Below are 27899 nucleotides of genomic sequence, written 5' to 3'. Positions count from 1 at the left end.
GAGAGTGGGTAGGATTCTAGAGGCTTGGGGAAAAGGGAAGGGAAAAGAGTTTCTCAGGGGGTTGGATTTGGAGAGGAGTTTCGGTGAGGCTGAGACACAGGCTATGAGGAGTATCTGACTTTCAAAAGACAAAGGTGGTAGGGGAATCTAGAGGGGCTGAAAGACCTGAATAAATCCCATTGGCCTCTTGACCTGAATTTTTCCAACAGGTTCAGAGCCATCCCTAAGTGCCCGGAATCTGGCCAGTGCCCGGGCGTATATCCAGCAGCTGAAGGTCATCGACAACCAGCAAGAACTTTCTCGGCTTTCCAGAGAACTGGAGCCTTGAGGAGACTGATGTGTCTTCCCCAAACCTGGAGAGGCATAGCTGAGGAAAGTTGGAAGGGATCCTTGGATCAATAGATCCAAGAGCTGGATGGATTCTTCACTGAGAGTGTAGACTTGAGGAGCTGAACAGGTGGCATGGATCCGGCTGACCACCCGGTGATGACTGACGACCAAGGAGAAAAGGGAGTTAAGACTTAAAGCTCTGGAGTGAAGGATGGTGGGAAGGCCTGGAAGATAGTGGGAAGGGAACATGGGCAGCAAACCCATGTTCAAGGGAAAGCTGTATACACCAGGTTTTTCTAAGTCCTTGACTGTTGATCTTATCAACTGACCAAGATTGAGAAGCTTGTCACAGGAAGGTTTCCTGTCATGTGCTTCAGTAGCAGGAGTGAGAAGGGGAAGAGGAGGGAGAAAAGGAAAGAACGGTAAAGGGACTGCTGGAGCTAGGAAGCCTTCCTGGAGGAACAGAGGTTCTGCTTCCCATATCCACTAACAGTGACACAATTGCAGAATTGTACCCAATTGTACAGAAGAGCGGGAATCGCTGGGACTCCAGGTGCCCAGTAAATCAGCAAACAGTTGTGTTATCTACCATGTCTAAGGCACTCAGCTGCAAGTGCTACAGAGGAGTCAGATGGTTTCTGACTTCAAAAAGCTGATGGTACCATTGGAGAGACAAGACATCCGTGACATGTAAGGCTGGTCTCCATGCGTAGGATTCCTGTTTCTGAGAAGATATGCAAACAGAGAAAGGACAGGGGTGTGTAATGTAGGATACATACAACTCACAGTATGGGCATAATTGTCTGTACATCATAGATGAGTAATGCGTGGTTGGTACCCTTGAGGCTGAGTCAGAAGAGATGGATTAATTATGGATCTCAAGAAGGCTTTTGGCCTTTGTTCTACTTTATAAGAACAACTCCTTTGGCTTTCTCAACTACTTCATGGGATTGTTAGGACAGTGCACAAAACTCAACCCAACCCCTTCCTCTCTCCCTTATAGGTCTTTAAGTCCCTATTCTCTTCCTTGGATTGTTTTGGTTAATAGGTATGCCTAGCATAGTTCATCAGCTATAGATTTGCCGCTCTCAGGGTTCCCAGTGCCTAGGAGCTGGGTAAGGTGCTACTCAGCAGCTTTTAGGGGTGTGACCTTGGGCTGTAGCTTGTGACCAGGGTAAGCAGAAACATTAGGGAGTGGCTCCAATATATTTCCTCAAAGACACTGGGCCAGAGAAGCTGAGGCAAAAAAGGGGGAAACTTGTGAACTTTGAAACCTAGCAAAAAAGAGGTTGGTAAAGGCCTAAAAGAAGGACTAGAGATAATGAATCAATATTCATCATCAATGATCAGACTCTTCCCAATAATCCCCAATTACCAACACTGAGCTGGCACTGAATATTTCTCCATCGTCCTCCCTCTTCCCCCATGACCATTTGCCACTCCAAAGAATTGTTTGCTTCCTAGAGAGCCACTGTGCTTGGGTAGGATCATGTCCTTGGAGGCTGAATTGGAGTATTGGAGAAAGTCAGAATACAGGGGGGGATCCTGGAGAATGCTTGAGCACGGGGCTAAAGGGCATTTTCCAGCACTGAGGGGCGCAGCAGTACCAGGGCTTAATAGACCTGAAGACAAGGACCTCTAAAGATGAGAACTGATTGGTAAGAAATGCCAATGCTTGAAAGAGACAGCTTGGCTGCTCTTACCCTGTCTACTATCCTTATCAGTGAATGCTCCCAGAGGTCTTTGACCCTTTATCCCTATGTCCTCCAGACATAGCCTTTAAATGCTTGCCTTGTTTCAATAGCACATACAGCAAAAATGGGCCCACATGTGGAAAGAGGGAGATGTATGTCTTGGGTATATGTTTGTGTGTGTGTGTGTGTGTGTGTGTATTGAAAAGAGGTAGTAGAGTGAGGAGGGTGTAACGTAGGCCACATATGTCCATATGTGTCTTCAGGAAAGTTAAGGGATTGTCAATCTGCATCACTTTCCCTTTCCTCCCTCAAAGTGGTATAGTAGAAAGTATGCTGGCGGGGGGGCAGCTAGGTGGCGCAGTGGATACAGCACCAGGCCTGAAGTCAGGAGAACCTGAGTTCAAATCTGGCCTCAGACCAAACATTTGACACTTACTAGCTGTGTGACCCTGGGCAAGTCACTTAACCCCAATTGCCTAAAAACTAAAAAAGTATGCTGGGTTTGGAGTCAGAAGACGTCAAATCTATTTCCAGTTTTGCCACTTACTCCCTGTATGACCTTGGACTAGTCTCAACCTCCCTGGATCTCAGTTTCCTCATCTGTAAATGAAGAAGTTTGACCAGGTGACTTCTAAGATACCTTCCACCTATAAGTCTATGATGATATGCTCCTGTTCCTCATGAAACCCTTATGAGTGGCCTGTTACGTATGAGGCAGTATGGACTAATTGTGGGGTGTAATAAGGAGGAGTTGTCACCTCCCCCAGCAGGCTGAGCAGGATCTGGTAGGAGAAGGCTAGTAAGGGTGGGGAGCTAGAGCTTCTGAGGTAATGTGTACTTCCCTTCAGCTTAACCCTTCCTATACCCTCTCTTCAATCCATCATGGAGGTGTTGTTTCCATATTTTTCTGGGTCTCTATAATGCAAGGTATGGGGGTAGGGAAGAGACAGGGAACAATACTTATGTTTATGCTTAGTTCTTGGATCTCTATAAATCCTCGACCTTTGACTGCCTTCTAATTCTAAGTCCTTTCTGAGGGAGATGTTATTTTTATAATATATGTATAAACATATGTATAGAAATAAATTTATATTTCCATAGTATATTTTACTTTCCAAACTACTTTCATATCCATTATCTCATTTTATCTTTACAAGTAGGGAGGATATTATTATCCCCATTTTCCAGTTAAGGAAACCAAGGTTCGGTGAGACACACTTGCCCAAGGACACAAAGACAGTTAATAGTAGGTTATATGAATGACATATATGGCTGCTCACTGGTTATAGCCATGCCTCTACCATGCACCATCACCATCCCTTTGTTCTCCCTAGACCTCTTTACACGTCCTCTTTCTGATTTCACTATAGTCTACTAATGGGTTAATTAACATCTCTCCCTATAATTTCTGAAAAGTTCTAGTCTCCCTGAAACTAGATCTCCTGCAGTTGCTCCCCTGTTCTTTTGCCAGAGCCTTAGGCCAGGATTAAGTAAGCACCCATCCCTGGACTTTCTGGCCGCCCCTGGTCTGAGGGGATGAGACATCCTGAAGTTTCCAGGCTCAAGAACCAGACTCCCAACTTGGGGAGACTTGGGCCTGGACTGACCTGAATGAGACACCCAGAGGAGATACCTGCTGGACCCAGGGCACAGGACAGCTGTTATTAGGGTAAAGCAAGATGGTCCTTAGAGCCCCTGGCTTGGCTCAGCTCAGTTCTGAGGGTATCTTCTCTCCCACCCTTAAGAAACCTCCTAGAGAAGGTATCTTTGTAGAAAAGAGACAAGGAGAGCTATTTGGTGAGAGAGAAATACAGGTGTCAGAAAGGCACAATCAGAATTCTTAGAAGTAATAACTAAGAAGAATCTGTAGTTTGCTGAAGAGATGAGGGCTGGCAAAAAATAATATAGTATCTTGGCTCTAATGTAAGAGTCTGAAAAGTTCTGCAACATGGGAGATAGGATTCATGGTTCCTTATCCTAGTATTACCTAACCAAGCTGTAGGTTTTAGGGGGGATATTAGCCTAAATAGCATCACGGATTATGTGGGCTGAGTTGGTGATCCCAAAGATCTTGCACTCAGAGTCTCTGCAGGAAGAGGGATTGTACATCACCTATGTACTGAGGCCGCATGAGCTTACTGAACCTACATAAAAATCTGTCTTATAAATGTAAGCCTTTCCACCATTTCATCAAGTAGCCTGTATCCTCAACTCTCCTGTTTGTCAGATGCTTCCAAAATTTTTCTCAATGATCTGGAGCAGTAGGAACATTAGAAAAAGGGATGAAGTGAGGGAGCATACTTTACTGGTCTTTGAATATCTCTTTGAACAGAGACATGTGACACAGAAAAATAGAATATCACAGCTGAGATAAGTCTTAGAAATAATTGAGCCCAACCTCATTTTATAGATAAGGAATTTGAGGTCCAGGGACATTAGCTCAAGATCATTGAGAAACAGACACAGGACTAGAACCAGGGTTTCCTGATTCCCAGACCAATGTTCTGTCTGCTACATGACAATGCTTCTTAGGGTAAACTCAAGACCAGTCCTACCACTAGGTAGAATAGACAGCTACCTACGATGGTATCATCTGAGGCATGAGAAGCCCCTTACAATATCTTCCTTGTAAGCCTTCTGCAATATCTGAAATTTCCACTCTTAATCCTTTGGGATTAGGCATAAACTATAGAAGACTCTATTAAAATGCAAACATGCTAGCTAGCTAAACTATTTCAACACCTTGGCTTGAATTAATTTATCAGATTAGTTAGCCCTCACTTTAAAAAGTTGGAGATGAGTGTCCCAAGAGATTAGAATATAGGAAAGATAAGTTTTAATGGAGGGGCAGGGAAAGATTCAGAACATGGGGTACCTACCTTGGGAGAGAAAGCCTGTATTGTGTACTTAAGTGCCCTTCAGTAGGCGAAAGAGAGTCAACAGCTTGAGGCCTCCAGGATCCCTAGATGGGAATCACTGGTGACACAGGAGTTCACACTAAGAGGTAGTATTGTGTATTAGAAAGAGCACTAAGGCTTGACTTCAGAAGACCTGGGTTCAAATCCCAGCTACTATTTTTATTAGCTTCACCATCTTGAATAAGTAACTTAATTGCTCATCTGTAAAATGAGGGCCATAATACCCTCACAACCTGATTTATAGTGTTTTTAGGAGGAAAATGCTTTGTAAATCTTAAAGCTCTACAAATATATGAGCTATTAGTTGTTATTAGTATCATCTTCTAATTATTATTATTATAACCCTTAGCTCCAAAGTTTCCTTCCAGAGTTAATGGATCTTTAGGAAGGAATAAAAGCTTAGAATTCTATTGTCATCTAGAGAAAGTTAGCTGTCGAGGCTGAGAGACTGTGTTAGGCTCAGAGAAAAAAAGACTCACTAAGAGAACTTTCTTTCCTGGAAAAGTAAGTAAATTAACTTAGCCTTAAGAAAGACTAAAGAAACATTTTGGGGCAGCTAGGTGGTGGAGTGGCTAGAGCAGCAGTCCTGAAGTCAGGAGGACCTGAGTTTAAATCTGGTCTCAGACCAGACACTTGATACTTACTAGCTGTGTGACCCTGGGCAAGTCACTTAACCCCAATTGCCTTGTCAAAAATATATAAATAAATAAAATAAAGAGGCAGTTTGAGAGAAGTTAATTTAATGCTTATCCTGTGGAGAAGATATGCTGTGGAGAAAATTTGAAAAGGATTCTTGAGAGACTTTGATTGCCATCCTGAGAGAGAACAATGGTGGGGATTTGTTTCCAGAGTTGTTGAGGACACAGAAGTTGCAGTGATTCTGGCTCGTATTTAATTATATAGTCAGTAATCTTAATTTTATCTTACTCCAGAGACAGGAGTTTGATACTGAGAGAGAGAGAGAGATGAGTGAAAGTTTATGGGAAAAGAGGCTTTTCTAGTTTATTTATGCACAGGGATGAGGGCTTAAAGCCAATTGATTAGTTAATGAGACATTATGCTTTCATATTAATTTATGAGTATATATGAAAATATATCATTTGATTGCCTTAGAACCTGAGACAAGAGTTAGTAAAATAATAAACCAGTAACAAGTGGAGAGGGATGAGGGAAGGCTTAGTTGCCAACTACTGCATTCGCAACCCAGATTTTCATCTAGAGACAGTTTTTTCAGTTAAAGCACTATGCCCTGTGGAGCTACAGTTTTGTGCGTATCTGGGCCATTGTTTTCCCACAAAGGAAAACAATGCTACAGACTATGGCAACCCTATCTTTGACTAACTACCATAAAAATGTGTGCCCTTGGTCATGAGAGCAGGTAGATCAAAGTGTGAATGGCTCACTACAAACTTTTGGACAAACTCAGTATTGGACAAACAACTCAGAGAGTACATCCTTCTGACTGTGGGCCAGTAGTCTTGACTGTCATTGCAATAACCTTTATGTATGTGGGCAGGGCAGTGCTGAGGATGCCGCTTGAATGCGAGTGAGTGGTTCTTATAATGACCTGTTTCCAGATTCTTTATTGTTATCTGTCTGCCTCTCATTGACTTGTCTCTATTTTTGTGGTATGCCAGCCTATCTGTTGTTTCTCGATCTCTTGCTGAGGACACTGGACACTAAATGATGGCTTTACTTCAAAAATTATTGCGTGGGAACAATGAGACAAGTATCAGTACAGAGGGACATACAATATAGCATACCGAAACTGATTACCTGACCTGTTCTATGAGAGCAGAGGATGGGGAAAGGGAGTTTAGCTTCAAGGACTCTTCTAGGATAATATTGTAGACACTGAAACTCATAGAATCCCAGGGAGCATCAGGAGGAAGTGTGATGGTAGTGCTCGTAATAGGGAGGGGCTTTGTCCTGGGAGAATTACTCACTGCTACTGATCACATTCACTTCTTCCCTTATTCTACAAAGGTGGGGTGGCGGAGTGGAAAAACAAATAGATATGGAATTAAAGGTCCTAGGGTCAAATCCCAGCTCTACTAAGTTCTCTTCCAGTTCTAAATCTGTGATCCTATGAATTGTTTGGAGCAGATTTGACTGGAAGATTGAGTCAACATATATGTATACTATGTATTATGTAAGCCATATAAATGCATTAAATTATATCAAAATATATTCTATTATGTTTTTACATATGTACACATGCATATATGTGAAACAATATGTATTTTGTTCCTAGGTTCAGAAGATCAGGAGTCAGGGAGTCACGAAAGGGGACTTGTATTATTGAGTGGTTAACAAGCCATAAAGTCAACAAACTTGGAAATAGGGGTGAGCTAATTGAAATCCAATACTTTTCCCCAGGAATCAGCAGAATCATGGACAAACCATTGCAAACATCCATCCAGAAATCCACACACTTATAGATTCAGAAAGCTAGGCATGGGAATCATTATCTGAGTTTTAGATCAATGGGTCTAAAAGCTGAAGAATGTCATTCTAGGCATAGTTAGGAGAATGGTGTGAAGGGAGAAATCCTACATATTAACTAAAAAAAGATTTTAGGGACAGCTAGGTGGCACAGTGGATAGAGCACTGTCCCTGAAGTTAGGAGGACCTGAGCTCAAATCCAGCCTCAGACCAAACACTTGACACTAGCTGTGTGACCCTGGGCAAGTCGTGCCTAAAAAAATAAAAATAAAAAAAAGATTTGGCTTATAAAAATAAATAAATAAATGATAAGCCCAAGACAGCATTATTTTATGGTACCCTGCTGGCCACTCCCCTTTTTTCCATGTTCACATAAACACTTAGCTGAACACGATGCACCTGTGAATTCAGGCACCTCATGCACAGCACTCCCCCAGGTATTGTAGAGGAAACAATACAAGATACTTTTTAGTCCCTGATCTCAAGGAGTTTACAATAAGTTGGGGAGAGAAGTTAAACACAAGACAAGAGTAAACAAGAATGTGACAACACTAGAAAGGTCATGAAGCAATCTGTGAAAATGAGTGGGCATAGTCCCACCTACACAATGACTTAGCCGAAGATATGGTTATTGGAATTCCTATCCTTTGAGCCTGTCATGTGGGAAATACCTGAGATGTTGACTTAAAGAACAGATGTATTTCTGTTGTCTCTTGTGTAATTTGCACAGTTTAATGGGATGCTGACCAATATAGCCCTTATCCTTTTCTCCTGTCTTTGCCTTTCTTTGTATCCTCAGTATTTAGCACAGTGACTGGCACACAGTAGGGGATTAATAAATGCTTATTGACTAGTTGACTTGATACATGCCTTCTTTTCTCCACAACACCCCTAACTCCAGCTTAGTCTGGCCTTGAGTTCAGGCACCTCTCTTCTCTGGTAGTAAACCCCAGTCCTGTTTGTGGATGACCTATTTTCTATCTAGAGGGAAGCCACAAACAGCTGGAATTACCTGCCTGCCTGCCTAGGCTCCTTCTGGCTTCAAACAGCTGCAGGGCCCCACCTTCATCTCTGCCTCCTGCCCACTAGGGTTTCCCTCCCCTTTTTTTCATTCCTGAAAAGATCTGGAAGCACCAGCTCCACAAGCCTGGAGCCTTTAAAAGGCTCAGTCCAGGAGATAGGCTTAGAATTTGTGGAATTTCTCTGGGAACACGTGAAAGCCTAGCAGTCAGCCTCCTCTGCCTTTGCACCATGGGGACCAGGGACCTCCTATTCTTAGCCCTGATCTGCAGGCTAGCCTGGGCTGGTGAGTACTTGGGAAAAGGGGAGAATGTAATGGATGTAGATGGCAGAAGAAGACGTTAGAAGAAGAAGAAAAGCACTGGGGATCTTGGGAAAATACTGAGGGCAAGGGAAGAGATAGTTTTCCCCTAAAGCCAGCATCCTTCCTCTGATTATCTTCTTAGACACCCATCTTGGTCTGAAGGTACTTGGGTGCCTGTGTGAATGGAGTTATCATACAGGACAGTTGTGCTACTGCAAAAAAAACACCCCATGCCTTTGTTCCATGGGGTTATCAGTGATCCAGAATGGCATATCTTGTGTCATTATGAGTTGATGGGCAGTGTGGTGCTGCTCCTGTAGACCCCTATGTTTGAGATGTTTGATCATCTTGGGATCACCTCACATTGACTTTTTGTGGATGATGGGGCAAGGAGCCTGAAAAGTCTCAGGAAGACATGCCATCTCTGAGGTAACCTGGGGAGTGTCTCCCTAATAAAGCTAAAGGGTGGGGGAAGCTCTATCTTTGACTGGGTCTGTACAAATGGGTCTGCAAATAGTCAGAAGAACCTGCCTTGAGCCCAGTGTCAGAGGGGGGTGGGGGCCTGAGAAAGAAGTTTAATAACCCTGGGCACTTTCTGAATCTCCCAGACTACACGAGGTTGACTGTTTGGAGGAAAAGCAATGAATGTTGGAGGATGAATTGGGCCTTCCTGCATAGAGGAAGGTGATAGCAAGTTTTCCTCCCTGCAGACCCTGGATTTTATTCAGGCTCCTATAGAAGGAATAAAAAAGCAGAGCTCCGGAGGTAAAGCCTGAGATGCTTCTTCTATGAGAGTTGAATGGCTCTATGCGCTCCTCTTGTGGGATTTATATGTGTGTCTCAAGGATTTCCCATCTGTCAGTGGAAAAAGAGACTCCATCTTTGTTTATACTATTCACTATACCAAAGTGTCAGAACTATTGGGGGAAAGTCTGTATTATCCCAGAAATGTCTACACTGCCAACCTGTGGGATTCATTTGTCTACTGGTTTTGAGGAAGATTTTGAAGAACCATTTTTGAGGGAATTTGAATGGAAAGCTCAGGTACTGGAAATTGATCCTACAGGAGATTGTCTCCATGGAAATAGTAACTAGGATCTCCAGTGGAAAACAAACATGTAACATCTGTATTCTGATCCAGGAGCTGAAGTCTAGAGATTTAATGACACTACTATTCATTCAGGTTTAGGCCTTTAGCGCTAAGTTCCCTTTGGTGGGTATTGTTGATAGTTTTGTTGGAAGAAGGTTTCAGAAGGTGGACTTACTGCTGAGCCATCCTAAGGAAATCAGAAAGATAAGAGGGTTAAACAGGGAGAGTAAATGTTTCATCAGAGTGGAGGGAGGAAGAATTGAGACTAAGAGAAAGAAGACAGAAAGACAGACACATATATACACACACTAAGAAAGAGGATGATAGATGGAAAGAGGAAGGTGGGGCAGTGATTCATGTGTCTCATCTAGTAAGTCTGACATAAACAGAAACAGAATGAGGTAGATGCTGGGTGGAAGAATTAGAATAAATTAGTAGTGACTAGTGCCTATAATCCAGTAATGTCCTTGCATTCCCAGGATGGCAAGGGGAGGGTCCCTCAACCGCATTCACTAATAAAAATGTGAAGAATCAGTAGCTACAGATCCTCCTGGGCACCAAATACAATTGTGTTTCTAGTGATGAAAAAGAGTTCAATTTGGTCCAATGGGGGCTTCCCTAAAATATACTAATAGAAAAGTTAGTATTTGTGTTGTACTTTAAGGTTTGCAAAGTGTTCAGTCAACAATCCTGCAGGGTAGCCATTTTACAGATGAAGAAACTGAGGCTGATAGCGGTTAAGTGGCTTGTCCAGACTCACACAACTAGCAAGTGTCTGAGGCAGGATTACAGACTCAGCTCTTACTGACTCCTTGTGACTTTCTCTATTCCATATGCCACCTAGCTAACCTCAGTTTCAAACTTTTCTCAAACTGGCTCTGGTAGCTGGAATTGAATGGTTCCATTTCTCCACTAAACTGGTTTATCCTAGATGTCTAATTTTTACCCTTTTTCTCTTCCTTGGGTTCTGGCTATGCTCCTTCATGGGCCTGGTGCTAAACTGATTGGCAACTACCAATTCTTAGATATTTCCCCCTTCATATTTCTGGATTTGGGCCACAGAGAGTTACCAATTTTATTTTATTTTTATTATTATTATTATTTTATTTTTAGGCAATTGGGGTTAAGTGACTTGCCAAGGGTCACACAGCTAGTAAATGTCAAGTGTCTGGTCTGAGACCAGATTTGAACTCAGGTCCTCCTGACTTCAGGGCCAGTGCTCTATCCACTGCACCACCTAGCTGCCCCAAAGTTACCAATTTTAAAGATCTGTGAGTATCTTCCATAACTGAAACTCCTAAAAGGGAAATAAGCTTGGACCCAAACCATCTTCTAGGAAAGAGTCACTTGAATCACAAGGACACTCATAGATCTTTCATCAATTCTGTTTTCCCTGATATCCTGAAATTTTTTTTACAAAATGTGAAAAGAGATTCTCAGAATCTTGGCTCCAACAGTTCTGGGATGGTGGTGGTGTGCTGGTAAATGTTAGACAACCAGTTCTCTGGGGAGGGGGGGAAATGTGCCCATGGCTCTTTTAAGTTTAATCTGCATGAATAACATTTTCTGTAACCCCCTCTTAAATCTAGACAAACAACAAAATAATAAACAGCCCTGATTTTGGAGTGGTTGCTGATTTCTGAGCTATAAATGGGCCTACTGAAATTTTAACAATCAGCTCTCCAGAGCTGATGAGTAAGATAAGCAGGCTCCAGGTCACCCCTAGATATAGAACTAAAGGCTGTCGTCTTTTGTTTGTTTGTTTTTTGCTTTCAGCTAGATAAGCATGTTCAAGAGATGAGACTGGGGGCAGCTAGGTGGCGCAGTGGATACAGAGCACCAGCCCCGGTGTCAGGAAGACCTGAGTTCAAATTTGGTCTCAGACCAGACACTCGACACTAGCTGTGAGACCCTGGACAAGTCACTTAACCCCATTGCCTAGCAAAAACAAACCAAAAAAACCCCAAAGAGATGGGACTCAAGAATACAAAGGGAGGTTACTGGATTTGAGATGTTAAATGAGATCCCCAATTAATGCATTAATCCTACAGTCAATCTGGTTGTTTTACACCTCACAAATGGCATGCACTTGGGTGCATGTTTTAACCTGCTTGAATTTGAACTATAATCCCTAACCTAAATCATATTTAAACTAGAATTGAAGGCTAACTCCTAAGACAAACTTTACCATTAAATAACTCCTAATCCAAACACAAAACAGATTTTATTTTATTTCAGTTTCTAGCCATATCAATAACCTCCAACCCTGTACCTAATCTAAGGCTAATGGTTCCCAACCTTTTTAAGCACTGTCATTAAACAATTTCACAACCCTAACAATAGTTGGATTAATGCTGCATGTTTTGTTGGAGCTAAATAGAGGCAAAAGGACAATGTATGGTTTCAGGAACCCTTGCAATAATCCTGAAGCTTCCCTGGGAGGTGGCAGCCTGCAGGTGAATCTTAACCCAAAACCTAGCTCCAATATCTAAGATTCACCCCATATCATAACCCTAAACATAATCTAAAACTCATTTTAACACTATGTTCACTGTGAACTGCCATTTCCATCACTGATTTTAAAGGTAATCCTAAACTTTCCCAACCTTTATCATATTTAAAAAATTAACTCAAACCCCAATTCTAATAATTGCCTTCATATCAAATCCTATTCTCACCCCAATCGTGATCAAATTCACATCTAATTGAGTCACCAAAGCTAATTAATTTCCATAGCAACAGTGACTGTGACATCAATCTTAACCTATGGTCCTAACTCCAACAATAACAAAAAACCAAGAGCCTAAGTTTTAATCCTAACTGAACTGATAATCTTAACCCTAATCCTGGACCTCACTCTTACATTCACACTTTCTCTAAGCATAGAAGGAGCCAAAATTAAACCACAAACTTAACTATAGCCCTGAATCTAAGCTATGTGCTAACTCTTTTACATGAAGATGACAGTGCTGAACCACCTTGATGGATCCTGATGAGTTCCTTTTCCAGATGTGGCCAGGGATTTATGTGAATCTATGCATTACTTCGTGTAGAACACCTCTTGTGGGGGAAAAAATAGAGAGAGAGACCATACATCTACACAATAGCTGCTTAGATTTAGGGAGATGGTCTGTGATAAATTCAGACTTTGAAACAAATATGGAGCTTAACCTTAATTCTAGACCAATTAGAATTACAGGGACAGCTAGATGGCAGAGAATGCTGGTCCTGCAGTCAGTCTGGAGGAACTGAGTTCAAATTTGGCCTCAGACACTTACTAGCTTTGTGACCCTGGGCAAGTCACTTAACTCTGTTTGCCTCAGTTTCCTCATCTATAAAATGAGCTGGAGAAGGAAATGGCAATCCATTCCAGTACCTTTGCTAAGAAAACCCCAAATGAGGGGCAGAGCCAAGATGGCGGGGTGAAAGCACTGACTAGCTTGAGCTCTCCCCCAAACCCCTCCAAATACTCATAAAAAATGGCTCTAAACAAATTCTGAAGCAGCAGAACCCACATAAAGACAGAGTGAAACAAATTTCCAGCCCAAGACAACCTGGATGATTGATCAGAAAGGTGTATCACGCCGGGCTAGGAGCACAGCGCGGCATGGGTGCGCCGGCCACAGCAAACCTGGAACAGGCCTCAGAGGAGTGAATCACGGGCAGCTGTGGAGGTTTCCAGACTCCTCAATCCACAATGCCAAAGACAACTTAGAAGGTCAGTGGGAAAAGTCTGTTTCTGTCAGTGGTCAGAGAGGAAGGCGGGGTTTCAGCTCCATTCCCCAAGAGCGTGGCCCTGGGGGTGGCAGCTGCTTCCCGAGCTTCTGGCCCACAGACTGAGAGGGAATCCAGTGGCTGATCAGAGAGGGATTGCAGGGATCTCTTTGCCAGTGCTGAGGCAGGAATCTCTTGCTTTGCCCTGTTTGGATCTGGGTCACAGTTCTGGGCGGCGTGCTGGGGTGAGGAGGAGCGCTGGCGTGGTGGAGCTTGTAGTGGCTGTGGAGAGGAACCCTCCTCACAGTTACGGACAGAAAGGAATACTGTGGTCACAGGCCAGGAAAGGAGTAAACACCTCGCCCTTATCATACCACCTTGGAAGAACTGAAAATTTACAGGTCCCTACAAGTATCTCTGAAAACAGCTACACAAACCCCTGAAGCTTGGGACAGTACATCTCCACATTGGAAGCAGACTCTTACCTTAACAAAGAGTTTAAAACTCAATCAAGTAATTGGCTGGGATCATGAGCAAGCAGCGCAAAAAGAGTCAGACTATATTATCTTACTTTGGTGAAAAGAAGATCAAAATATACAACCAGAAGAAGACAACAAAGTCAAAGCTCCTACATCCAAAGCCTCCAAGAAAAATATGAATCAGTCCCAGGCCTTGGAAGCTCAAAAGGGATTTTGAGAAGCAAGTAAGGAAGTAGAGGAAAAACTGGGAAGAGAAATGAGAGTGATGCAAGAAAATCATGAAAAACAAGTCAACAGCTTGCTAAAGGAGACCCAAAAAATACTGAAGAAAATAACACCTTAAAAAACAGCCTAACCCAAATGGCAAAAGAGGTCCAAAAAGCCAATGAGGAGAAAACCCTAAAAAGAAAAATTGGCCAAATGGAAAAGGAAGTCCAAAAGATTACTGAAGAAAATACTTCCTTAAAAATTAGAATAGAGCAATTGGAAGACAGTGACTTTATGAGAAATCAAGACACTGTAAAACAAATCCAAAAGAATGAAAAATTAGAAAACAATGTGAAATATCTCATTGGAAAAACAACTGACCTGGAAAATAGATCCAGGAGAGAGAATTTAAAAATTATTGGACTATCTGAAAGCCATGATCAAAAAAAGAGCCTAGACATCATCTTTCAAGAAATTATCAAGGAAAACTGCCCTGATATATTAGAACCAGAGGGCAAAATAGAAATTGAAAGAATCCACAGATCTCCTCCTGAAAGAGATCCCCAAAGGAAAACTCCTAGGAATATTGTAGCCAAATTCCAGAGTTCCCAGGTCAAGGAGAAAATATTACAAGCTGCCAGAAGGAAACAATTCAAGTACTGTGGAAACACAATCAGGATAACACAAGATTTAGCAGCTTCTACATTAAAGGACGCAGGGCATGGAATATAATATGAGGGCAAAGGAGATAGGATTACAACCAAGAATCACCTACCCAGCAAAACTGAGTATAATCCTTCAGGGGAAAAAATGGTCATTCAGTGAAATAGAGGACTTTCAAGCATTCCTGATGAAAAGACCAGAGCTGAAAGAAAATTTGACTTTCAAATACAGGACTCAAGTGGAACATGAAGAGGTAAACAGGAAAGAGAAATCATAAGAGACTTATTAAGATTGAACTGTTTACATTCCTGCATGGAAAGATGATATTTGTAACTCATGAGAACTTTGTCAGTATTAGGGTAGTTGAAGGAAAAAATTATGTATGTATGTATAGATAGATAGATAGATAGATAGATAGATAGATAGATAGATAGATAGATAGATAGATAGATAGAGAGGCACAGGGTGAGTTGAAGATTAAGGGGTCATATCTGGAGAATAAAATTAAGGGATGAGAGAGGATTATACTCGGAGAAGAAAGGGAGAGGTAGAATGGGGTAAATTATCTCACAAAAAAAAAACAGAAAAGTCTCTCAGTGGAGGGGAAACAGGGGAAGGTGAGAGGGAATGAGGAATCTTATTCTCATAGGATTTGGCTTAAGGAGAATAACATACACATTCAATTGGGTATGGAAATCTGTCTTACCCTACAGGAAAATAGGGGAGAAGGGGACAAGAGAGCAGGGGGTGATAGAGAGGAGGGCAGATTGGGAAGGGTAATCAGAAGCAAATACTTCTGAGGAGGGACAGGGTCAAAAGAAAGAATAGAATAAATGGGAGGGCAGGATAGGATTAAGGGAAATAGAGTTAGTTTTTCACAAACATGTCTACTAAGGAAGTGTTTTGCATAACTGCACATGTACAACCCTATATTGAGTTGCTTGCCTTTTCAAGGAGGGTGGGTGGGGAGGGAGGAAGGGAGAAAATTTGGAACTCAAAGTTTTAAAAACACATGTTTCAAAAAGAAAAATGTTTTCACATGCAACTGGGAAATAAGAAATACGGGAAATGGGGTACAGAAGTCTATCCTGCTCTACAGGAAAATAGAAGGGGAAGGAGATAAGAGAAGGGAGTGGGGAGAGATAGAAGAGAAGGCAGACCAGGGGAAGGGGTATTCAGAATGCATGCCATCTTGGGGTGAGGGGAGGGGTGAGAAATTTGGAACTCAAAAACTTGTGGAAGTGAATATTGAAAACTAAAAATAAATAAATTTATATTTAAAAAAAAGAAACTCAGGAAAAAAAAGAAAAGAAAGAAAGAAAGAAAGAAACTTAAAAAAATTTTAAAAAAAGAAAAAAAAAAAACAAAAAAAAGAAGAAAAGATTAAAAAAAAAAAGAAAAAAGAAAACCCCAAATGGGGTCATGAAGAGTCAGACATGACTAATTGACTAAATAACAGTAACAATTAGAATTATACTAACCCTATAACTAGAACTAATTGTAATATCATATATATTTTATAGTGCTTTAAGACTATAAGTAGAGAAAACATGTTCTCCTTTGTGACCGTATCCCACACAGGCTAGTGAAGAACAGTACAAATGATAATGCTACCTTAGTGCTTAGTTGAATGCAAGAATCACCACTTCCTCTGATCTACATAGACCTGTGGGAGATAAAGCTTCTAAGGAGGACATGATCCCCTACACTCACAACATCTCTGTGAAATAGGTAGTATAAAAATTATCATCCTCATTTTTAAATGAGGAAAAACAAGTCTCAGAGGAATCTTACTAAAGAATACTGATGGAAATAAGAGTTAAACTTATACCCTCCAATTCCAAATCCAGTGTGCTTGCATGCAATCCTAACTCAAATTAAAGCATTAACCCTCTCTCAGACTTGAACTTTAACCTTAACCCTAACTCTAACCCATAAGACTTATCCCTGACCCTAAATATGATCCAAACTGCACCTTTGCACTAACTCATTTTAAACATTAACCCTAGTCTCAGCCCAATATAGATTCTAAACCAGAGTGGAACAGGAGCTTTGGAAGGGACAAATGAGATGGGATTTGTATTTCCTATCCAGAAGAGATGGTGTGGAAGTTGTGGAAGAAATAGAAGATGCAGAAGAAAAAGGAACACAGAGAAAAAGGAGACATGATGGGATGAAATAGCATGGATGGTGGAACTGATATCGTGAAGTCCCTGAAATGGCTAGAAGGGTCATATTGTGAAACGGAGAGGAAAGTATCCTCTGAGCAGGGACAGCTGAACTTTCTTTTCTGTTGGGGCCACTTTCCCTGTTGTCCCTGAACCTTTTTCGGGGTCCCCAGAGCCTGCTGGTGTGGCGTCCTGGTCCGGTGAGAATGGCAACACCACAAGCCTGACCTTGTATCTCTTACTGCCAATAGGGACAATGGAGTCATGTGCACACCACTGTGGAGAGAGATTAAACAAGGCAGCTGACTGCCAGTGTAATCATCAGTGTGAGCAGCACAAGGACTGCTGTGAGGACTATGAGAAACTGTGTACAAGTGAGTAGCTCTGCAGGGAGCCCAGGAGCGCCAGGCCAATGGAGTACGGTGTTCTCTCCCTGCCTAGGGCTCATTCTGGCTTAGGCTGATAGTGGTTCCACACAGTCTTCTGGGTGGAGAGGGCAGGCACTGAGTCAGAAGATGGGCAGTCAGGAACGGGTACATGAGGATCTTGGGAGGAGGCTCTCTCTCCAACCCAGATACAGAACAATAAGAATCACTTCCCTCTCTTCTGGCCCAGAACCAAGAGCTCAGTTTCCACCTCTTTGTGTCAAGAGCCTCATCTTTGATTTACTGTACAGAAAATAAAATGAGGACGTATTCTCCATTGCCCCACCTATCCTCCATCAGACCAATATTTTTTTTTTCTTTTTAGGCAATTGGGGTTAAGTGACTTGCCCAGGGTCACACAGCTAGTAAATGTCAAGTGACCGGTCTGAGGCTGCATTTGAACTCAGGTCCTCCTGACTTCAGGGCCAATGCTGTCTCCACTATGCCACCTAGCTGCCCCCAGACTAGCGTTTTAAAGTACAGGCAGTACCCTTACATTCCATTCCAAAAATTCAGTGGTGTGTCAGTTGTTAAGAAGGTGGGACATATTTTCTTATAGAAATAAGGTCACATGTAGTGGGTAGGTTGCTAGGGCAGCCCATAAAATCCCCTTTTACCCAAAATGTACCTAAACTATAACTATATGTAACTTTTCAAGAATGTCTGTTGCATAAAGTGAGGTGCACTTGTAGACTTATTTAATTGTGAACCTAAAGAAGATACAATTTTAAATGATGTGATATGTGTTTTTTGTTTTGTTTTTTGTTTGTTTTTCCTAGGCTATTATACTAGCCCTCTAACTCATCTTCCTATCTCCATTCTCTGCTGTCTCTAAACCATCTTTCACACACTGTTCTCTGTGTAATATTCCTCTTCATTTCTCTAATCATGTCACTCCTGCACTCAAAAACGTCCAACAATTCTGTATTATCTTAGCATTTAATAATAATAATAATATTTATTTAGCACTTGCTACGTGCCAGGTACTACTCTGTGTTTTACAAATGTGATCTCATTTAATTCTCACAACAACCCTGGGAGGTAGGCATTATTATTATCCTCATTTTACAGATGAAGAAACTGAGCCAAACAGAAATTAAGTGACTTGCCCAGGGTCATACAGCTAGTTAAGTATAAGAGGCCACATTTGAACTCAGGTTTTCCTGACACCAGGAGAGCACTCTATTCATTTTGCCACCTAGATGCCCCTAAGTAGATCAAGAAGACAAGTTAGATTGCAGTGTTAAAAGCCTTTCAGCATGGCCTACTGCACAGTGTTGGACTTGGAGTCAGGAAGGCTTGACTTTGGATACTGCCTTTGACATGGAGAGCTGAGTGATCGTGAACAAAGTTCACTTTAGCTTCAAGTTTTCTCATCTGAAAAATGGGGATAACATTTCTTGTAATACTTTACTTCATGGGGTTGCTGTGAGGCTCAAATGAGAAAATGTTTGTAAAATATGCTGCTATTTTTATGGTGATGATTCCACAATCTGTCTCCAATCTTTTTCTAGCCTTATCTCCTACTTCTCCTCTTCATGGCACATAGGTGCCTAGTCAAACTGGACTATTCTCCATTTCCTGTTTTCATTCTGCCTCCACCTTGGCTTTTGCTCATATATACATCATTCCTGGGATGTACATTTCTCCCCTCTCTGTAGTTCAAAGCTTTTGTCTTTGATTAAGACCCAACCCAGATGCCCCATATTCCATGAAACTTTCCCTGACCTGAAGATGCTCCTCTCCTTCTTCTCCCCCCACTACCTTTGCCCAGGTGAAAGGGGATCTTTGCCTCCTCCTCAAATTTCTCCCACAACTTTCTCCTAGCACTCTACCTCATCGATCTCTGCTTTGCCCTTATCATAATCTTCTTTATGTTATAGTTATGTAGGATCTATAGGCTCTAAGACCCCTCATCCCAATTCCCACTCTCACAGACAAGTCAGATACCTCAGAGTAAGGTTAGCTATCTTTCCTTAGGGTTCTTCTACCAGTACCCCTCAGAGGCTGGCGACGGGGTAAATCTTTTCTAATGCCTTTGGCTCCAGCTTCCATTCCTATGTCTTCTCCCTGACACCAGTTATGAGCAGTTAGAGTCGCCAATTTGAGTTAAATAATAAACAACAATTAGCTTTTACAAAAGGATATCTACCGAGAAGATATAGCAGAAACAAAAGTAAAGACATCCTTCTTGCCCTAACACCGGAGGGAACACTATCCTTTATAGCACCTGAGTCCCTGAAGAGAGTGGAATCAAGCTTAATATAGCCACTACAAACTTTTGTTTCACCAAGTTCAGTCCTAAAAGTGGATGGATGGATGGGTGGATGGATGGGTGGATGGATGGATGGGTGGATGGATGGGTGGATGGATGGATGGATGGGTGGATGGATGGATGGGTGGATGGATGGGTGGATGGATGGGTGGATGGATGGATGGGTAGATGGATGGGTGGATGGATGGATGGATGGGTGGATGGGTGGATGGATGGATGGGTGGATGGATGGGTGGATGGATGGATGGGTGGATGGATGGGTGGGTGGATGGATGGATGGGTGGATGGATGGGTGGATGGATGGATGGATGGGTGGATGGGTGGATGGATGGGTGGATGGATGGGTGGATGGATGGGTGGATGGGTGGATGGGTGGATGGATGGGTGGATGGATGGGTGGATGGGTGGATGGGTGGATGGATGGGTGGATGGGTGGATGGGTGGGTGGATGATGGGTGGATGGATGGATGGATGGATGGATGGATGGATGGGTGGATGGATGGATGGGTGGATGGATGGATGGGTGGATGGATGGATGGGTGGATGGATGGATGGATGGGTGGATGGATGGATGGTGGATGGATGGATGGAGATGGATGGATGGATGGATGGGTGGATGGATGACCTTCTCCTCCTCAATTGCCTTTGATCTGTGCTGGACCAATGGCTGACCACAAAATCTGACATGGACTCCAGATCCTGGATATCAGGTGGCTTGCTATTCTGAGCCTTCAGAGCTCAAGGTTGTAGCTGTTGCCGATACATCTTCACCTAAAAGCAGAGAACAAAGCAAAGAACAGAGGCCTGTATTCACAGGTCACATGTCATTCCAACATGTCTCTTTCACCAGAACAGCAGCCAGGTATGAAAGACTTATTTTAGCCAATTAGTACATTTTGAATGAACCCTAGCCCTGGCTCAGCAGCCAGTCAAAAGTCCATCTCTTTGCCATATGGTTAGGGAAGAGATCTAGAGCCAATTAGACAATATCTGCTTGTATTCCCAAGCATAACATGTGGGCTTGCATGTTCTAGGACTTGCAGTTCTGCATCCTAGGCATGCTCATAAGCACTGGGCTTTGCCAGTCCTCTTTTGTACTTGTATAACTTATCTTGTATAATATCTCTCCCCACCTTTTGTATTCCTAATTCCTTAACAGTAGGATCTATGCTGTTATCCATCTTCGTGCCTCTAGTGTCCAGCACAGTGCCCCTGCACATGATAGGTGCTTAAAAATAGTTATTGAATTAGATATAAAACTTTTTTCCATACACTCCTAACACGGCATGGGTTCACTTAGGCAAGGCAACTGCCCCCAACCTATGTGCTCAGGTTGAGCTCCTTGAGGAATAACTACTACCTTAGGATCAAGATACCCTGAGGGCACCCATTCCTACTGGTATAGCTCACAAACTCCTCCACTGATGAATTTCCCCTTACCAGGCAGCTAGAAAAACCCATTAAGCTCAAAGAAATCACATTTACTAAAATAACATCATAATAGTAGCTACAAAACATTCCCCCCAAAACGTAGCCAAGATTACGCATCTCTTCCTTTCTCTTCTTGTGAAGTCCCCATGAAGCTCCACACCCTATGCACAGAGTTTCTGCTGCATAGTTTACTCAGCTGGGTTCTCAGGGTCTACTCCCTTCTGGAATTTGACTCTCTTGAGTCCTTCACTGGCTCCCTTCTTTGCTGTCACTCTCCTTGGAACTACTTAAGTGCTGCCTCTGTGTCTCTGTCTCCACAGAGTGTTTGCATCTCTGCTCCTTGCTGAATGTGGTGCTGCAAGATGCCCTAGCTTTTGGAGTCAAAGGGGAAAGGAAATGCTTCCCCAGGGCTCCCTATTACCCTCTGGAATAGGGAAAAGAATCTCCTCTGCAAGGTTACTGACTGTGTTAAAATCTCAAACTCACTCCAGGCTAGAGCTATTTATGGGCCACCAGAGATGGGGCCAATTTTTAGCCAGCCAGCAACAAAGACCTCTTCCAATTCAATTTAGGAATTTGTTTGCACTTCATGAAGGAAGTCACTAGGTATGGTCAAATTTTTGCAATCAGTTTAACAACTCATTGATCTATCTATCCTCACTGAGGCAGTTAGGTTGGTAAAGCAGCTAGAGCGATGGACCTGGAGACCTGAGTTTAAAATCTGTCTTCAGACACTTACTATTTGTGTGACACTGGGCAAGTCACTTAACTCCCCTATGCCTCATTTTCCTTATCTGTAAAGTGGGTATGATAATATAGCACCTACTTTTAAGGATTGTTGTGAGGATAAAATTAGATAATACTTTAAAGCATTATATAATTAGTGGTAGTAGTAGTAGTAGTAGTAGTAATATCATTACCATTGCTATTTTCATCTGGCTCCTTGTTCATTGGGGGTGGAGAGTAATTTGGAAAGATAATAAACTAATAGGTCAAAGACAATTACATATGCATATACAAACACCTGCCTCAGTTTCTTCATCTGTAAAATGGGGGTAACAATAGCACCTACCTTCCAGAGTGGTTGTGAGGAATTAATGAGATAATAATTGTAGAATGTTGAGCACAGTGCCTAGCAAGTAGTAAGCATATTTAATGTTAGCCATCATGGTTGTCGTTGTTGTTATATGTATGTATGCCCTGTGGTCCAGCCTCACTTTCCCAGACCAACCCCCAAACAAGATACTCTGAATTCACAAGAAACTAAAAGCTTATCCTAAGGTTGCCCCAACCTGGATTTCTTCAGGAAAATCTACAAACAAAGCTTAGGTATGACTCATGTCTAAGGTTTACCTAAATGTGGGTAATGAGGTCCTTCTGTGCCTGGTCTCCTTGGGGGGAGATGCCTCACCATGGAATCTCTAAGTCAAAAGGTAAAGAGTTCTTCACAAAATTGCTTTCCAGTGTCAGCCAATCACTTTGCAGCTCTACTAACAGTACATTAGTGTGCCCACTTATCCCATAGCCCCTTTAAAATAATTATTCCTGCCATTCATCATCTTTGCCAATTTGTTATGGAGGTCAAACTTTATTTTTTGTTTTGCTTTGCTTATCTCTAATTATTAATGACTTGAAAAAATTCAGATGGCCATTTGTAGTTTACAATTTTTTTTTTGAGAACCATTATTCATGTCCTTTAACTACTCTATTGAAATGTAGCTTTTTGTTTTATGTATTTCTGTTGCTTGTGTATCTCAGACCCTTATTGGTTCGCAGCTAACTCTTATTGACCACAGACTGGGAGGTTCTTCTGAGAAGAGTGTCTCCTGACTCTCAGTAAACAAGCATTAGGAGGTAGCCTCAGTCACTGAGGACCAATCAGGAATTCCCTGTGTCCTCCCATCAAAGTCCTAGGTCATGTCTAACTCCCTTTTCTGACAAAGGTCAGGTCTTGAACTCCCAATGAGTTGTTTAAGGGCTCAGCAAATTGAGCAGGGGTTTTCCTAATGAATTTGTCAGTGATGTGCTGGAGTCAGCTCTAACTAGCTGGTGAGAACCAATTGTTAAATTTTCAGTATGAGAATTTACAACTTAGAAATCCACAAATGCTACAAAGCAGGGCTTGATTTATTGTTTTGTTGTTTGTCTATATTTAAGAAAGTAATTAATAATATATTAATAATGCAGATTAAACTTAAGTGTGTCATAAATATATTTTTCTCTGGAAAGCTAGTTGTCAAACATTTATTAGCACACCTCTTCCTTTGCAACACACAAAATGTATGCAGGTCAGCTGTTTGGAATTTGAGAAGTAGATTAATAGATGTTGTTTGGTTTTTTAATTTAGTTTGGTTATTTTTTTTATTGAAAAGCATTTCATGTGAAGGTATTAGCATTTGATTCTCCTCAGGTTCACAAGTAATATTTCTACCAGTCTGTTTTGTTTTATGGAATAGCCTGAAGAGTTGTGTGTAAATTGAATTTTTGTAATTGGAAACCCTTTATGAAGGACTTTTGCGGTGTGATTCCTTTTCTAATTAAAATAGTCCGTTTGTAAATTGATAACCATCCTGTAAGTTGTTTTTGCTCAGAATTTCATTTCAAAGTTTTGCATAAAGTAAGGCATTTTGTTTTCTAGTGGAAGTTGTTGTATAGGACACTTTCTGGCTTATTTCAATAATTCATCCTCTCATGTTTCCCACTTCTGCTTCTGTCATTCTTCTGCCTTTTTATTCTCTAATGTTTGATAACCATACCACACTTCTGGACCCTTATATGTAATTGAACTGGGCATTCTTGGTGAGGCTAGAAAGGATAACACTCAGGGGAATGATTTGTCATTTTAATTTTTTGTCCTTTAGGTCAAGAAGAGCCCAAAGAAATGGAGACAGAAATGGAATGGGAAGAAGAGGCAGCCCCAGCCAGCAGTAGGTTTCTTTACTTCCCTGAAAATTTAGAAATCCCAAATCTTTGAATGTTGGTACTAAGGATGCAGACACCTACAGGAAGAGAAGAGGGAGAAAGCAAAGGACAAGTGAGAGAATGGAGGAAAGTAGGGAGGGAGATTGTATTATTAGCAATAGCAGTGTCAAATTTGGATGAAACCAGAATGTGCTGGCTTGGGTCTTCAAAGATATGTCCCTGGCTAGAGTGTTAAGGGGTCCTCAACTCCAGGGATTTGAAATAGAACAAGCCTTAGGCAACTGGGACAGAGTCAGAATAAGAATTCTAGGAAGTTTTGTGTAGAATCAATGACGCATTCATTGAAAGGGTAAGAGCAGAGGAAAAGTGCATCAGGAAAAATGAAGTTAAGACATCAAGGTTGACTTCCTGACTGAGGGGAATGAGCAAAACTGGTCTGATGTTTTTCCTGGAGATCTTTAAGAAGAAACAATTCCCTTTACCCTCTTCTTTCTTGTCTGTCTGAGGTTGTGAGGAGAGGACCAAATGATCTCTAGCTGAGTTCATGAGAAAGTTAACCCCAAAGATAAGCTTGTTTTTGTTGGGAGAACCTGTATATACAACTAACCCTCACCTCCTCATCATTTTAGATCTGTACTTGGCACCTAATTCTTGCCATGGTCGTTGTCATGAAACCTTTGACAAACACCATCCATGCCACTGCAATTCAAAGTGCCAGAAGTTTGGGAACTGCTGTGAAGATTATGAGAGTCTGTGTGCCCATGGTAAGTCCCTCCATGATGACTTCTAATCATACTCTATCCAAAAAAAGAGGAATGCCAGAGGAAGAAAGTGCTACATTGGTCAGTGGATATGATTCTACCCAACTCTGCATACGCCCAACTTTCAGGGAAACTAATGGTGGAGTCATGCCACGTGTGGAGTCATCCCACATGCAGATGACTTCCCTGCCTGCTCCTTTTTCCCTTTTTGGTGGTATCCCAGACAGAATGAATAGAGAGGTCTGCCTGCTCTGAATCTCTCCCTTTAGCTCTTCCACATGCCACTCTTCATTCCTTCTAGATGGTTTCTCCCGAAGCAGCGATGCCATCACCCAGGAGGAACTCCTGACTATCTCAGAGAAGATCTACAAGGCAGACACCAACAAAGCTCAGAAGGAAGATATCATTCTTAATAGCCAGAACCGTATCTCTCCCTCTGAGACAAATGACCGGGTGGATCGATGCCCTGAGCCGTGAGTCTTCCTCTTTCTCCAGACTTTTTTTTCTATTTATTTCCCATTCTTATTTCTTTTGAGCCTAACGGAGCCTAACTCAGTTCTAGAACCTCCAAGTCTTTCAGCTGAGAAACAGAAGAGTAACAATGAATTAGAAGGAGAAAACATTTTAAAGGAGGTTGTAAGGAATGTAGAGAAAAGGTTTAGGAGAGTAAGATTGTCTTATAGCAAGAGAGATTAAAATTAGATAGATTGAAATTAGAGAGCTCTTCTTGTTGACTTGGGTAATGAAGCATAATAGAAGATCACTGAGGCAGTTAGAAAGAAAACACTGGAGAGACATTTTGTCTGGAATGATCTTAGAACCTTCCTGTTGGCAAGGTGACAGAATGACCTGAGGCGGGTCTACTAGCCCCAGGAATCTGGTGAAAAAAGGCATGTAAGAATTAGAACTCAGGTTCTCTTCCCATGTCATCTCTCCCTTCCCTAAGCAACTCCTTCACCAGTCCTTGTGTTGCAGTCTAGGGATGCTGGGAACCCCAAAATGTAAGGGTACAGGGCACGGGTCTGCCTCAAAAGAATTCGACTACTCATGCCTCCTTTCAGTCCAAGACAAGGTTTATTGTGTCGCCAATAAAAATGTGCCAGACTCCTAGTGAGTCTATGCTATTTGTGATGCCAATACAAGCTGGCCAGATTTTAAGAATCTGAGCATTTGATGAGGATGAAATTGGTACAGAAAGATTGTGAGAAGATCTGGATGGGATTAAGGAGTGGCAAGTAGCCTAGACTGGGCCAGATGTAGACAATGAGGGCCACAATGAAAGGGCAGTTAAAAGGATTATTGACTGGGATGGCCGGGTCAGAGACCCAAGTTCAGAGGCTCTGGGGTCCAGGTCCCAAAGGCATACATAGTCTTTTCCTTTTACAGGTCCAGCAACCCCATCATTTGCCCTTTTTGGCGGTTCCCCTTGCCCTTTAACAGACTGAAGACAGTCTCTGCGCCACAGCAGGGGCTCCAGACTTAGTAGGAAAGTAATTGTACTTGCTTAGTCCTGGCTGTCTTCAAAGTTCTGGCTTGTCAGTTCCTATTGTTGAATCAGTGAAGGCAAGGATGTGGGTGGGAAAGTAATGGTCCAAATTGTAAACGTTGGCTCTGTCAGGTCAAGCACTGTTGATTCCAAAAAACAAAGTAGGAGACAGGAATGGAGTTCATAAAAGTGACATCTGAGAGTCAGCACAGTTTCTCAGGGCAAACATGCCACACTGAGGAGCAGTAGGCTTCCAGTGAATAATAATTTATGTCAATTGACTTCCTTTTCAGGACAGAATATAGTGTGTATTATATTCTGCTATGTAACATATTGTAGTGGGGGTTAGGGTAGCCAGACACTTGTCAGAAATTGAAAATGCTATGGGTAGAAGGATAAAGGCGGAACTTCTATGTGCTTGTGTCTGTGAGAGTAGGCAATGTCATTCCCTGGAGCTCTTCCCCAGGCCTATTTAAAAGTTTCAGGAAGTTGCCTCAGGGGTAGTGTTGGTTTCTAAGTAGATGGAAACTAGCCTGGGTGTGGTGAAGGAAGGAACATGGACCAAAGCCTAGTGTTTGTGTTTAGTACTTGGAAATTTGTTAGTTGGTTCAAGGAGGAAGAGAACAGTGAGATGAAAGCATGAATTAACTCTTATGTGAGAGTGAGTGGCATGGGAAAGATAATGATGATAATAATGATAATAATAATAATAATAATAATAATAATGAAAGCTAGAGGAAGTGCAGAGCTGGTGTGCCCTGGATGTTTGTTGAGTCACTGAACTAAGGGGGAGTCGTGTTGTGGGACTCTGGGTTGGAACTGTAATGCCCTCCCCTATATATGTAAGTGAGGGTGTTACAGTATATATGCATATATGTGTATATATATATATATATATATATATATATATATATATATAAAATGCAGTATATATGTATATGTGTGTATATATACACATATACGAACATACTCTATGCCTGTATATACATATATACATACATATATATATACATATTCTATGCATAAGAACATATTTATAGAAAAGCTGTAATCAGATTTGGCTTATATCATAGTTCTGAATTCAGCATTTTCTGAGTTATTTTTAGGTTATTTATTCCTGAGTAGGAAGAGTGGAGGGCAAGGGACAAAGTATGAACTGGGGCATGGTTCTTGCACACATGTCTGTAAGAGATAGTTCGTAACACCAATCCCTTCTTGCTCAGTTATGGGACCATAGTTTTTCTTCTGCTATGGAACCCAATCCCAGTTTCTCTTGATGTCACCCAGGCTCTACAGCTATGTAAATGAAGGACTCTTCTCCAAACCAACCTATGCTGCATTCATCAACCTACTCAATAACTACCAGCGGGTGACTGGTCAAGGAGAACATTTCACTCCCCAGCAGCTTGGGGAACAGGATACCTTCCTTCAAGAGATAATGAAGACAGCAGTCATGAAGGAACTCTATGGCTTCCTCCATCAAAAGAGTGAGTGAGCCCCCAGCCCTTTGGTAGAAGAGAGAGAGCACCTAGAGAGGCAATGGAGAAGGTTTTTGAAAGGGCATAGG

The 27899-nt window shown here is 42.0% G+C and overlaps 2 protein-coding genes across 4 annotated transcripts in view; both read left to right on the top strand.

Moving 5' to 3' along the window:
• The window catches only part of RAPGEF3 (Rap guanine nucleotide exchange factor 3), a 37462-nt gene extending 30330 nt beyond the window's left edge, over nucleotides 1–7132 (top strand). For all 3 annotated transcript variants that reach the window (XM_020977182.2, XM_020977183.2, XM_020977181.2), the window contains one exon: nucleotides 210–7132. In XM_020977182.2, the coding sequence (XP_020832841.1) occupies nucleotides 210–328 (119 nt within the window). In that variant the 3' untranslated portion in view covers nucleotides 329–7132. The remainder of the gene's footprint in view (nucleotides 1–209) is intronic.
• Nucleotides 7133–8463: 1331 nt separating this feature from the next.
• ENDOU (endonuclease, poly(U) specific) overlaps nucleotides 8464–27899 on the top strand; it is a 30855-nt gene continuing 11419 nt past the window's right edge. The window contains exons 1-6 of the mRNA XM_020977146.2: nucleotides 8464–8693; nucleotides 17284–17406; nucleotides 24025–24090; nucleotides 24715–24849; nucleotides 25148–25319; nucleotides 27620–27819. Coding sequence (XP_020832805.1) covers nucleotides 8639–8693; nucleotides 17284–17406; nucleotides 24025–24090; nucleotides 24715–24849; nucleotides 25148–25319; nucleotides 27620–27819 — 751 coding nt within the window. The 5' untranslated portion in view covers nucleotides 8464–8638. The remainder of the gene's footprint in view (nucleotides 8694–17283; nucleotides 17407–24024; nucleotides 24091–24714; nucleotides 24850–25147; nucleotides 25320–27619; nucleotides 27820–27899) is intronic.

The sequence above is a fragment of the Phascolarctos cinereus genome, unplaced genomic scaffold, assembly GCF_003287225.1.
Source record: "Phascolarctos cinereus isolate Bilbo 61053 unplaced genomic scaffold, phaCin_HiC Scaffold_1;HRSCAF=81, whole genome shotgun sequence".
Taxonomy (NCBI): Eukaryota; Metazoa; Chordata; class Mammalia; order Diprotodontia; family Phascolarctidae; genus Phascolarctos; species Phascolarctos cinereus.
The sequence above is the reverse complement of the archived record's forward strand: the minus strand, read 5'-3'. Positions and strand labels throughout refer to the sequence as shown.